General features: G+C 40.1%; 1 protein-coding gene across 1 annotated transcript in view; it reads right to left on the bottom strand.

Annotated features, from left to right (window-relative positions):
- Positions 1–1,296: 1,296 nt before the first annotated feature.
- The window catches only part of vkorc1l1 (vitamin K epoxide reductase complex, subunit 1-like 1), a 51,855-nt gene continuing 39,855 nt past the window's right edge, over positions 1,297–13,296 (bottom strand). The window contains exon 3 of the mRNA XM_061963297.2: positions 1,297–7,826. Coding sequence (XP_061819281.1) covers positions 7,600–7,826 — 227 coding nt within the window. The 3' untranslated portion in view covers positions 1,297–7,599. The remainder of the gene's footprint in view (positions 7,827–13,296) is intronic.

The raw sequence follows: 13,296 nt of genomic DNA, 5'->3' as shown, positions 1-13,296 counted from the left end.
TAAACTTTGCATGCAGTTGCAATTCCAAGATATTAGATAGAAGTATTGTATAGGCTACGGTGTATTGCCTAGTCAGGAAGGAGTCTTTGCCTTTTAAATGAAATATAGTCTTTCGTTGCACTCTACAAAGTGTTAATACGGTAAGTATTGTCCTTACTCCACACCAAGTTAAATTTGGAGGTGTTGAAATCACCATAATATCGCTACTGCTAGTCAGAAGCATGTCAAAAGCAAATCCAATGTAAATTAGCATCTAGCTAGTACATTTTGAAAAAGAGCCGAGACGTTCCGATCAGCTCCTTTATTACAGGGCTCTTATGGTCCAGTTTTGCACACATTTCCATTAATTTCAATACATGTGACAATTAACTGTTTCTTATTACAAATGCACTGTTTTCAAAAGTTGCAAGTGACAAACGCTTATTTAGTTAAACGAAAACAAATGTAAAACTGCATCAATATACCATACATACATTTTAAAGATGCATCAATCGATTTTTAATCGAAACATAGCTCCTGAATCGTAATTGAAATGTGAGGTGCCCAAAGATCCCCACCTCTACTAGGGATATATTAATATTAAATTAACAAGTAGATTAATAATAGTTTTTGAGAAAAAAATACTACAATACAAAATATTAGTACATGTCATCAGCCAAATTAGGAGCTTTTGTAACCAGTTTTGAAATGGTTCTGTTATCATTTACATACCAAATAATGTATTGTGATATGTCGTTATAGCAGGAGGCTGCAATATACATCGCCATTTAGTTTACAGACCATATGGACAATCTATATTTATAGTTGGCAATAAAAAAACATTTGCTGTAATTAAAATTTCAGCCTGGTTCTAATTTGAGAGGAAATACCCAGGAAGTGTTCTACATAGTGCATGTGTTGTAGTGGCCGGGTGACTGGTAAATACTGTAAACTACACTGGAACAACACTCAAGGCTATATGAGTGAGCTTGTGTTAAGACTGCTCTAATAATGTTTCAAAAACGTATTTAGAAGGTTGTTTTTTATGCTCCAATTTTGAAAACGTTTGATTTAATAATTGTACTTCGCAGAAATCCGGTTACTACAGTTAGGCCTGGAACTACTTGGCCACGATAAACGAGGGACGACTGTAGTTTTTATTGTGTCATTAAATCATTAAGTGTTTTTACACAACTGTAGAAACAAGGTTAGACATGTTTTTAATGAGCCTCTGTAATGTGTAATCCAACACTCCGTTTGATCCCAATTGTGGGCAGACATTTCTTACTGTAGTTCAGTCCAGTAATTTCCACAGAGTAGTTTCAGAGGGAATGTTTTAATGGTTGATCGTTTCCACAAGACAGTGCCACAATTTCAAATGTTCTCATGTCTCTTCCACAGTCTCCCTTAATTCAATAGAAATTGTACCATTTTTAGCACCCAGCCCCCCACATACATGTAACACTTTTTCCAGGTAAGAAAATACAACGTTTTCAACACTTTTGGCAATACACAAGCAAACCCAGTACATTTTTCATCCACAAAGAGAATTGCAAGATTTGCTGACACGTGGATTCCCAGCATTCCACCCCCTCCAGTTTTTTTACTTTAACTATAAAATAACCCCGAATGTTAACAGTCCATACAGCTAAAGGGCAGAATTGATGATGAAGAAAGTTACAATCCTTTTGATGAACAAACGTGACAAAATAGGATGAACGTTTAAAAAGTGGGCGTAAGGAATGACCGTTGATTGACAGGACTTCTTGTTTTGTTTTTTTTCCCCAATTTGTCAGTGCCTGTTACATTTTTTTTAAAGGCTATCACTGTTGCCTGTCTTTGGCTCAAGGCCTAGCGATTAAACAGAAGGCACTTAAGTTGGCATTGGTGGTGATGCAACTAACATGGCAGTTCTCCTCAGGGCCGAAGTGAACATGAAAGAAAAACATATTCATAGCTTTGACCTCTTTTTTTTAACATTAAAATGATCGCACATCAATCCCTTTCAAGACGTCTGAATTGCTAACGTGATGACCGATACTTTTAACGACGCTTGTCAGCTATATGGTCATTACTCGCAGTAAAACGTAGCAAGTCGTCATTCGATCCAATAGAAAATTGAATGTGCGAGTGATTCCATAGGACAACCTCAATGTGAGTGTGCCCCAAATGAAAACATAAAGTGGGAGGGGTTTTGTGTTGAGATTAACAATAAAATATGACGACCATGGAACCCGTTTATGTCGACATCACTCAGACGGGCTAAACACAGGGACCGAACCAAAATTTTACCTACCGGTAGTCATTACTTACACATTTATTTGGGACTTGGTCACACACAAAGTTTGCATATTTTTATTCTTCCGTTTTCATATATTGTATACTTTTTCTAGGGTCTGTTCAATAGTTCAAGTTATAGGGGCGGCATGGCGTAGTGGGTAGAGCAACCGTGCCAGAAACCTGAGGGTTGCAGGTTCGCTCCCCGCCTCTTACAATCCAAAAAATCGCTGCCGTTGTGTCCTTGGGCGGGACACTTCACCCTTTGCCCCCGGTGCCACTCACACCGGTGAATTGAATGATGAATGATAGGTGGTGGTCGGAGGGGCCGTTGGCGCAAATTGCAGCCACGCTTCCGTCAGTCTACCCCAGGGCAGCTGTGCCTATGAAAGTAGCTTACCACCACCAGGTGTGAATGATTGATGGGTTCTACATGTAAAGCGACTTTGGGTACTTAGAAAAGCGCTATATAAATCCCAGTTATTATTATTATTATTATTATTATTAAGTTGTACTCGACAGGACTTTTGCAGTCACGACTAATGACTGCAAAAGTCCTGTATAACTTTGCGACTAGGAACTCTGAAATTCCGACTTCCTAGTACAAATTGAACACACCGTTAGAACTAGGGTTTGTTTTTTTTAAATATTGTTAGTGTTAGGATTAGTATTATATGTAGGATTAAGGTTTGAAAAGGGTTGAGTTATTTAGCAGTGTTAAGAGTTAGGGTATAGATAGGTTAGATTAGACCTATTGTTGGGCATAGATTTAGTGTTGGTTTTAGCATTGTTTGGATTTAACACTCCTAACTCCACACTAATGCTGTGGTAAATAATCTGGTTGTTAATCTGGACAACAATCTGAATTTTGCCAGACGAATCGACTGTTTTATTCAGCTGCGCCTTCTGGTTAAAGTAAAGCAATAATGCTTTTATCAATTCTTGCCTTGACTATTGTAACGCTCCATGTTGGTGTCAACTAGATCTCTCTAAATAGTCTATAATCGACAATGACAATACAGCTTTCGTTCACGCACATGGCTATCAACCTAAATTTAATTTAATTGGGTGCATTTTTTTGTTAGTTGCTGCGGGTTAATAGTGCTATGCTATTATTTTGAAGGTGATGTGGAATTCAACCGTAGTCCACACAGCTTGGCAAAAATTAAGTCAACATACTACAACACGTCAAGATAATTGTTGAAATGGCCCTTTTAGGTCCCACATAGAGAAGGGTGAAGTCCAGTCCTTAGCTTTCTGGAAATGTGGCCCCATAACAATTAAGTTGAATATCTCTGTTGTATGTTGTCATTTTAACAGCGGACATACAGTAGACAAGTTGTCGACTTAAGCGGGTTCCACTGTGCTGTATGAGAAAGATTATGTATACGTGCAAGACAGTGCATGTCATCAACTTAGCCAAATATTTTCCAAAACATTCCACAGTGTTAAGTTTTGTTTCTCCCATTGTGACACATGTGATGTTGTCCAATCACATTCCAATAGAATGCTGCCGTAACTCATTTGTCAGGTAACATGTCCTTCCACGAATGAATGGACACCACAGTATGTTCAGAAATGAGGTATAACTTTTTTGTGTTTCATACATTATGACATTCGGCATGAGAAGCGGTTGATGAGTAGTCGACAGAATCAAAACGCACAAGAACAAATGATCACTTTTGTACAGAAAAACAAAAGACGATTTGGAAGTTATTACAGGAAGCACATTACTGAAAAGACTTTTCTAACACCGTACTTGGTAGAGATGCGCGGATAGGCAATTATTTCATCCGCAACCGCATCAGAAAGTCGTCAACCATCCGCCATCCACCCGATCTAACATTTGATCAGAACCGCACCCGCCCGTTGTTATATATCTAATATAGACGATGCAAGGCATTAGTGAGGTTATAAAGCTTTTGCCTGTTAAAGAAAGGAGACTGATCCAATGCAGCACAGACATTCGCGTGCCACGCTGTCACGACCCAGACGCACACCAGTGCGCAATCATATGGGAGCCGCGCTGAGCGCACCTCCAAGCACGTCTCGCTGCCGGCGACGGCCGGGTATGGGCCCGACGCTCCAGCGCCATCCATTTTCAGGGCTAGTTGATTCGGCAGGTGGGTTGTTACACACTCCTTAGCGGGTTCCAACTTCCATGGCCACCGTCCTGCTGTCTATATCAACCAGGGTGAGCCCCACCCCTTTCGTGAGCGCACGGAGTGACCCCTGTTACGCGCCCCCGGCAACAGGGGTGGCGGGCAGGTAAGCTGCGCGGGCGTAGCGCGCGGAGTGACCCCTGTTACGAGCCCCCGGCCACGGGGGTGGCGGGCAGGTAAGCTGCTTACCTGCTGCGCGTGACGCCGGCCGCGGCGAAGGCGGGGTGTCGGTGCGGTGGGCGCGGTGGTGACACTGGACGTGCGTCGGGCCCTTCTCGCGGATCGCCTCAGCTACGGCTCCCGGTGGGGCCCTCTCGGGGGAAGGGGCCTCGGTCCCGGACCCCGGCGAGGCGTCCCTTCTCCGCTCCGTAAAAGTGTCCATCTCTTTTCTTTCTTTTTTCTTCTGTTGTGGCATATGCAGCAGGTGCCTGCTCGTTTTTCGTATGTGGGTAACAACATTTAACTATGTATATATATTTCCGAATTGGTTTAACTGCCACCCGCCTGAATCTATTTAAAATCTTTCTTTTTTTTTTTTTCAACCGCCCGACCCGACCCGCGGATAAAATCTAATTTTTTTTAAGTTCATCCGCCCAATCCGCGGACTCCGCGGTTGTGCCCGCAAACCGCGCATCTCTAGTACTTGGGGAAAAAACTATCGATCCATCCCTTTGCAAAACTGTGCTCAGAGCACGCTTAAATTCTACAGTATTTGGGGGTGTTGACCTTCGACGTTTTATATGTGTCACATCAATATACGAGATAGAACCTCTTTAGTGTACTGATATTGTCCTGTGACCGACTGTATGGTTTGGAGTGTGCGTGTGAGTTGAAATTGTACCAAGGAGTATTGAGGACATACTGGAAAAAGGAAAATTAAAGTCCTAGTTCAAGAAAAAAATAATTACCGTACATGAAATTGAATGTAATTTAATGTGCCTTAATTTAAGTGTCATTTTGACAATCATAATTTTTCAATAAATACCTTACTTTAAGACAAAAAAATATTAAGAACTATGTTAAAAAAGTTGAAATATTATGACAATGAACACTTCCTCTCGCCCAAAATGGATGCATGTCATTACATCCACTTGTCCTCATTTTGGTCACAGGTACGCTGGAGCCTATCCCAGCTGACTTTGGGTGAAAGGCAAGGTACACCCCGGACTGGTTGCCAGCCAATCACGAAAGCCAAAATATTGTGTAACGGATGTAATACAATACAGGTGTCAAACTCAAGGCCACTGCAATGAATTTGGCCGGCAAAAGTCTGTAAAGAATGTGTGTCAATAAGGCATTTCAACATTCTTGTTTATTATGCGGTATTGAGATTTTGACGGAATACATTTTAATGCATGCAAATAGATTTTAAATGATTCATTTGCTTTATTTTGTTCATCGAAACTCTTAAAATTAAATTCTACAGTCGCTGAACCTAAATACCTGCTTTTCACTTTGCTACTGATTGCAACGCAGTTTCTTGTGTAAAGCATGATAATAATCAAATGATGTAATAATCACACCCTCCAGGGTTTTTTGGTGTGACTGTTCCGACCTAAAATGACTGATTTTGCTGCATTTTCAAAAAGTTGCGCAAAATTATCATTTGATCGGTTAGACAGTTGTGTTCCATTCCAGTACGGATTTTAGACAAAGTTGTGCGGCTGCGCATAATTCTCTGGAATTGTGTTGAATTGGCGCAATGGTAACATGGCAAAGTCCTGTAGTGACTGATCAATATCATGACGTGGCCCTTGAAGGGTGTCCGTGACTGCAATGTGGCCCATCATGAAAGTGAGTTTGACACTCCGGTGTTACAAGGATAATCCCTTTTCTGCCATGTTTCATTACGCCATTAAGACACATGAATGTTTACACTTGTGATATTACAACTTTTTTTTTTCCTTAAATTTAAGATTTTCTAACTGGTTTTTGGCTTTTCCTCCTCACTCGCATGATTTGTTTGGCCTTTTTTTTCTCCATCCGGAGGATTGCAACTGGCATTGGACGACTCAAATAGCTGGGTGTTGGTGCTCTGGCTGGGAATCGAACACGCGCAGTCTGTATGAAAAACAGTGGTGCGTACCGTTCAATTTTGTACCCGTGGTTCCCTAAGTTTCCCCATCACATTTAATCTTGTAACACGTTCATCATTGTTCTTGTCAGTGTGGCCCTTACAATCTATAGAAATGTAACACCTGTTCTCTCTGTCAATGATTACCTTAACTGGAATCCAGACCTAACTGGCTCTGTATGGCTCTACGTGCTGTTTCAAGACGCCGAACGCAAGCGTCCAAAAAACATTCCCCACGTTTTTGTACTGCGAATGAAGCGTAACTCCGCCTGGCAGCATCACCATTACTGTTCAATGAAGGTGGAGTGTACACATAATCACAGTGTAGCCGCCTTTGCTACCATGTGAGACTGGAGGAGGGACAAACAATACAAAACTGTGATCCTAAAAAATAAAGCTTTGACAGGAAAGTCAGGTGGAGTCAAAATGAGCGATGCTTTAGGCACATAAGTCTTTATGTTGAACACTCGGTAACAGAAGTGATGGCGCTTTGTTGCAAGTCTGTGGCTTCAAATGAAGCAAACAGGACATCCACCAATTGTGACCTAGTTTTGTTCCACGTTTTGTCAATCGATCAAGCCTGAAATATTGCTCACCGGCTATTTACAGAATTGGAAAAACAAACTATCTGACCGACCTACACAACGACGATGACAGCTCACGTTCATCTTTAGTGGTCCTCTTAAGAAAACAACAAAAAGCTAACTAGAAAGTGTAAACATGAAGGAAAAAACAACAACATTGTTGATCGTTTTGTTCCCTTCAAACTCCACATAGGACTTTCTTAGGGTGTTTTCTCATTTTTGGAATCCGCCAGCTTACTGTTTTGAGGTGGCGTCTCTTGGGTCCTTCTTTCCGATCCTCCATTGTGTTGCGTTGAGGGCCTCCGCCTCTTTCCTTTCGTCACTAGAACAATTTAGGATGAAGTGAAAGTAAAACAAATCCTTCGTGTATCCAATCAACAGTATGGTTTCGTGCTAGATGTCCTTTTTTTTTGGGAAAACAGCAGGATGAACATGGTTTGGAAGCAAGGTCTCCTGGTGGCAAAGTCAAATGTTCAGTCAGTCACATTTCTATCGGTTTCTATCACATTTTCCTGCACAGCTTTTAGTCCTGCTTGGCCTGCAGCTGCTGCTTCCAGGCCTCGTTCAAGTAAACCAGTCGTTTGTAGTTGAGGATAAAGAGGATGACGTTCAGCACGTACGTGGTGATGCAGATGACGCACAGGTCCTTAAGGACAAAGTAAAGGATGTAGCCCAGGTAGAGCGAGCCCACTACCGACAAGATGGACGTCATCATGAGAATGAGGGCAGCCATTGCACTTACAGTCATTCCTGTGGGAAGAAACAAGTCGATCAGATCAGTGTTTTCTTAACCATGGGGCCGGGGCCTATTGTGTGGACGCCAAAAAATATATTTTCTCTGCTGTGGGCCATATGGGCCGCAGAGGTACAAAGTTGTAATACACCGTTTCACCACTTGTGGCAGTAATGACAATATCAAACAAGTGAAAGTCACAGAAGTTTCTTAAGCACAAAAATGGTGAAGCTGCATTTTCATTTGCACTTCAATTTTATTGACAGTTTAAGAAACATATTATTTACTATTTTTTTATTATAATTTATGTATTTTAGCACTGTGTAATTGTATGTAAATGTATTTTTGGTCAGTTATTTATGAGTCCCTTCTTTGCAGTAAATTTGATTAGTGTTTTTATTTTTTTTAATAATCAGAAGTGGGGGAAATACTTTTAATGTATTGCAATTCGGACATGGGCAGTTGTAAAATCGATTGGAAACGTCAATAATCACGTATTTATTTAATTATTGTAAATGAATGCTGTCATTTGTAAAATTTGGCTGACTACAGCGAACCACCTAACTGACATCCGACCAGCTACTTTTATGTTAGGGAACTTATTTTTCAGTTTTGCACACATTTCCATTAATCCAGTGTTTTTCAACCACTGTGCCACGGCACACCAGTGCAGTGTTTTTCAACCTTTTTTGAGCCAAGGCACATTTTTTTCCATTGAAAAAATCCCGAGGCACACCACCAGCAGAAAACATTAAAAAATTAAACTCAGCAGTCAATATTAACAGTAAAAAGTCGGTCTCGCAATTGTTGGATATGAATTCAAACCATAACCAACCATGCATCACTATAGCTTTTGTCTCAAAGTAAGTGTACTGTCACCACCTGTCACATCACACCGTGACTAATTTTGAGTTTTTGGCTGTTTTCCTGTGTGTCGTGTTTTTGTTCTTGTCTTGCGCTCCTATTTTGGTGTTGATTGCCATGTACAAATGTACTTTGTAGACACCGTCTGCTCCACAAGTTTTTGCTGTCGTCCAGCATTCTGTTTTTGTTTACTTTGCAGCCAGTTCAGTTTTAGCTTCCTTTTGCATAGCCATCCCTAAACTTTAATGCCTTGTCTTAACGGCACTCGCATTTTGTTTCTTTTTGGTTTAAGCGTTAGATACCTTTTTACCTGCAAACCATCGTCGTCGTAACCGACATCTACAAAGCAATTAGCTACCTGCTGATACCTACTGATATGGAAGAGTATTACATGGTTACTCTGCCGAGCTCTACGAAGCACAGACACTCAACAACGGCACATTTGCGGATTATAATCACTGGTTTGCCAAAAAATATTTTTAACCCAATCAGGTGAAATGACAATCTTCCACTGTACCGTGAGATATTATTTGGTGTGCCATGGGAAATTATGCAATTTCACCTAATTGGTGGAAAAATTATTTTTTGTAAACCAATAATTATAATCCGCAAATAATGTGCTGTTGTCTTGAGTGTCTGTGCTGTCTAGAGATCAGCAGAGTAACCATGTAATACACTTCCTTATCAGTAGGTGGCAGCAGGTAGCTGATTGCTTTGTAAGTCTACTTTGAGAAAAGATCATTAATAATGTATATATGGACTCACTTTTGTGAGATACTGTATGTATGTGTATATCTATCTATATATATATGTATATATATATATATATATATATATATATATATATATATAGATATATATATATATATATATTATAGATATATTTATATATATATATATAGATATATATATCTATATAGATATATTATAAATATATATATATATATATATATAGATGTGTGTGTGTGTGTATATATATATATATATATATATATATATATATATATATATATATATATATATATATATATATATATATATACATATACATACATACACATATGTGTATATATATATATATATAGATATATATACACATACACACAGGAGGCAGCACGGTGGAAGAGGGGTTAGTGCGTCTGCCTCACAATACGAAGGTCCTGAGTAGTCCTGGGTTCAATCCCGGGCTCGGGATCTTTCTTTGCGGAGTTTACATGTTCTCCCCGTGACTGTGTGGGTTCCCTCCGGGTACTCTGGCTTCCTCCCACTTCCAAAGACATACACCTGGGGATAGGTTGATTGGCAACACTAAATTGGCCCTAGTGTGTGAATGTGAGTCTGAATGTTGTCTGTCTATCTGTGTAGGTCCTGTGATGAGGTGGCGACTTGTCCAGGGTGTACCCCGCCTTCCGCCCGATTGTAGCTGAGATAGGCCCCCGCAACCCCTAAGGGAATAAGCGGTAGAAAATGGATGGATGGATATACACACAGTATCTCACAAAATTGAGTCCACCCTTCAACCCTTTTTATTACAGTTCATCTTTAAGGAAGAATGATAGAAATGAAGCTTGGATATACTTTGTAGAGTAGTCAGTGTACAGCTGGGACACAACATATAATTTCTGTAGTAATATCCTTTAATGTTATTTATTAAGTTTAACCAATCTTTAGAACAGGGGTCTCAAACTCAATTTACCTGGGGGCCACTGGATGCAGAAACTGGGTGAGGCTGGACCGCAAGAAAAGATTTCTTAAAAAAAATCTAACATGACCTTTTAATGAATTCACCTTCTTTGAATGGCTTTCCTGCCCTAGCAACCATCTCACTCACCATGTAGCTAGCTTTGACTGCTGCATTGCTCTTTTCGCTTGCTTTCTTGACGAAATCTTGTTGCCTCACTAGACTGGTTTTAAAATTTGCAACCCGGTTCACTCTCTCATCTACCTGGTATTTTGCCTACTCCTCAGCATGTCTAGTTGTATAATGACGTTTCAAATTGTATTCCTTGTGCACCGCAACTTTCTCTGTATCAACTACAGAAAAGAGCTATAAGGATTATTCATAAAGTAGATTACTTAGAACACACTAACATATTATTTATTAATTCAGGTTTATTGAAATCACAGGAGCTAGTAAAGTTACAGACATTATGTGTCATGTTTAAGGCTAAAAGTAAAACACTACCAGCAAATTTACAAAAAATGTTTGTCATCACTTCTGAGAATGAAGAGCATAGAAGAAAAGGTCAATTCCAACATCAGTATTCAAGGACAACTTTAAAACAAATGTGCATATCAGTGGTGGGGGTCAAACTATGGAATTCTCTGTACAATGAGATAAAAGATTGTACAAATATATTCCAATTGAAAAAATATATAAAGACAGAACACTAAGATCATATGGACAGCCATAAGTGTTTACATTTTGCTTTATATTTATTTACTTATTTTTTGCCTGGTTTTGTATCATCCCGTGAGGTGTATATTACTTATTTTGTTTTTTTTGTTCGGTTTGTACATCATGAAGTTTTGCACTTCTTGTGTTTTTTGTGTGTTTTCGTTATATTTGGATGTAATTGTTGGTTTATATGATATCATTAAGTAAGACTACGTATTATGTTGAAGGGGGCAGAAAAATATAAGATTTTTCTTCATCCTGCTCCTTCTCAGGCATTGGTGTGTAAATGTATAATTGAATAATTGAGGTATAATTGTCTATCGATCAAAGATGCACATCAATGAAGGAGATAAATAAAAATCAAATGAAATAAGACACGTTGGGGTGCCCCTGTGCTCAACAAAGAAATATTGCTTCAAAAATCGTCTCTGTCTGGAGCCAACGGGAGGGGGGGGGTCTCGGCGTGGAGTTTACAGTTACGGTAGCACAATTAGCCCCGAACGGGCTAACATCACCACTAACGTGTTACACGTCTGATTCGCCCAGCGACTCTCTGTCGGAGTATCAGCGCTGGGGTCCAGTGCACCACACTTTTGTATTGTCGCTCGGTCCTTCGGCGGAGTGCTTTGGAAGCTACCGGAGCGCTCGTCTTCCCCGCCCGGACTGTTTACAACGGGGGCGGGAGCGAGCAGGCGGGCGAGCGAGGGAGGGAGGGAGGAAGAGCGTGTGCGGCAAAATGTTTCTCTGCTTGCATCACGCAAGTGACGTCAATGCATACTTGCCAACCTTGAGACCTCCGAATTCGGGAGATGGGGTGCTTTTTGGGGTTGGGGTTACACAAATCTTTGATTTCAAATGAATAAAATTACAAACTGATTTAATGTTATTGAAAAAGATAAGCCTTAATACATTGCAATTTTGTAAAAAAAAAAATGCGGCAGCAAATTCTAACATAAATATCAACTTCTAAAACTTGCATCAGATTTTTGTTTCCCCTAACTGCAAATAATGTGACAAACTTCCTCGTGATGACACATTTACCCCGAGCAGATTGGACCTCGTGGGTCACATGCAGTGGCTGTCATATTTCTAAGGCCAACATGCCTGTGTTGAAGGCCTGGAACAAGCCACAATCCTCATCCATTGTATCTTATCTAACTGTAGTCAAAATGTGCTACAAATATCTGTTCTGAAGACTCAGCTTAGAAGATTCTGCTCTCTCTGACTGGGAAGAATCCTTAGTCCAGACCAGCCTTTCCCAAACTTAAAAACAAAACAAGGGTCACCTGAGCTTGACATTCTTTAATTAAATTATTTTCTACCATTTATCCTATTTAGGGTCAGAGGTGAGCCAGAGCTTATCCCAGCTGACTTTGGGGAGCCAATAGTCAATATCGACGGTAAAGTTAAAATAACACAAGAACAAAGGAATAGAACAGCATTGAAAATATTGTTATTGAAGAGTCATGATACAGTGCCTCCAGAAATAATTCACAACGCTTCTCTTTTCCCACATATTGTTATGTTACAGCTTTATTCCAAAATGGAATACATTAATTTTTGTCCTCCAAATTCTACAGACAATATCTCATGACAACGTGAAAAAAAAAAAAATATATATATATATATATATATATATACCGTATATTACCAAATAAACGCCCATGTGCAAATAACCGCCCATGTCCTAATAGCCGCCCGGGGTCTGACCCCATTTTGTGAATTAACCGCCTCTTCCTAATAACCGCCCATGTCCAAATAGCCGCCCATGGGCTGTTATTTGCATAATTTAGATTAAAATCATACTGATTTCCTTAAGCCCAATTTATAAGCTAAAAGGAAAAGCAAAGGTGCAGTAATTCTGGTAATTACGGTAACAGCAGACGTTACGTGGGGATTCTGGGTAATCAACATATTGCAATGGGTCACCGCATATAGCGTAACACACACTCAACGACAACAACAAACCCACGAGGAAAAGTTTCAGCATGGCAAGCAACAGTAGCAGTGAGTTGAATGAACAGGATACCGGTACACCACAACTGATGGACGGGAATACTTTAAGGGGGAAGAAGAACAGAAAGTTTGACTTGAAGTTCAAGCTAGCGGTTGTGAAGTATGCGGAGCAGAATTCTTGTTTGGCAGCGGCCAGGCAGTTTAAAGTTGACCCAAAACGTGTACGTACGAGAATGGAAACAAAAAAAGGGAGAACTACTATCTCAGTC

This window comes from Nerophis lumbriciformis, linkage group LG09, assembly GCF_033978685.3.
Source record: "Nerophis lumbriciformis linkage group LG09, RoL_Nlum_v2.1, whole genome shotgun sequence".
NCBI lineage: Eukaryota > Metazoa > Chordata > Actinopteri > Syngnathiformes > Syngnathidae > Nerophis > Nerophis lumbriciformis.
This window is presented reverse-complemented; position numbering and strand designations above follow the sequence as displayed.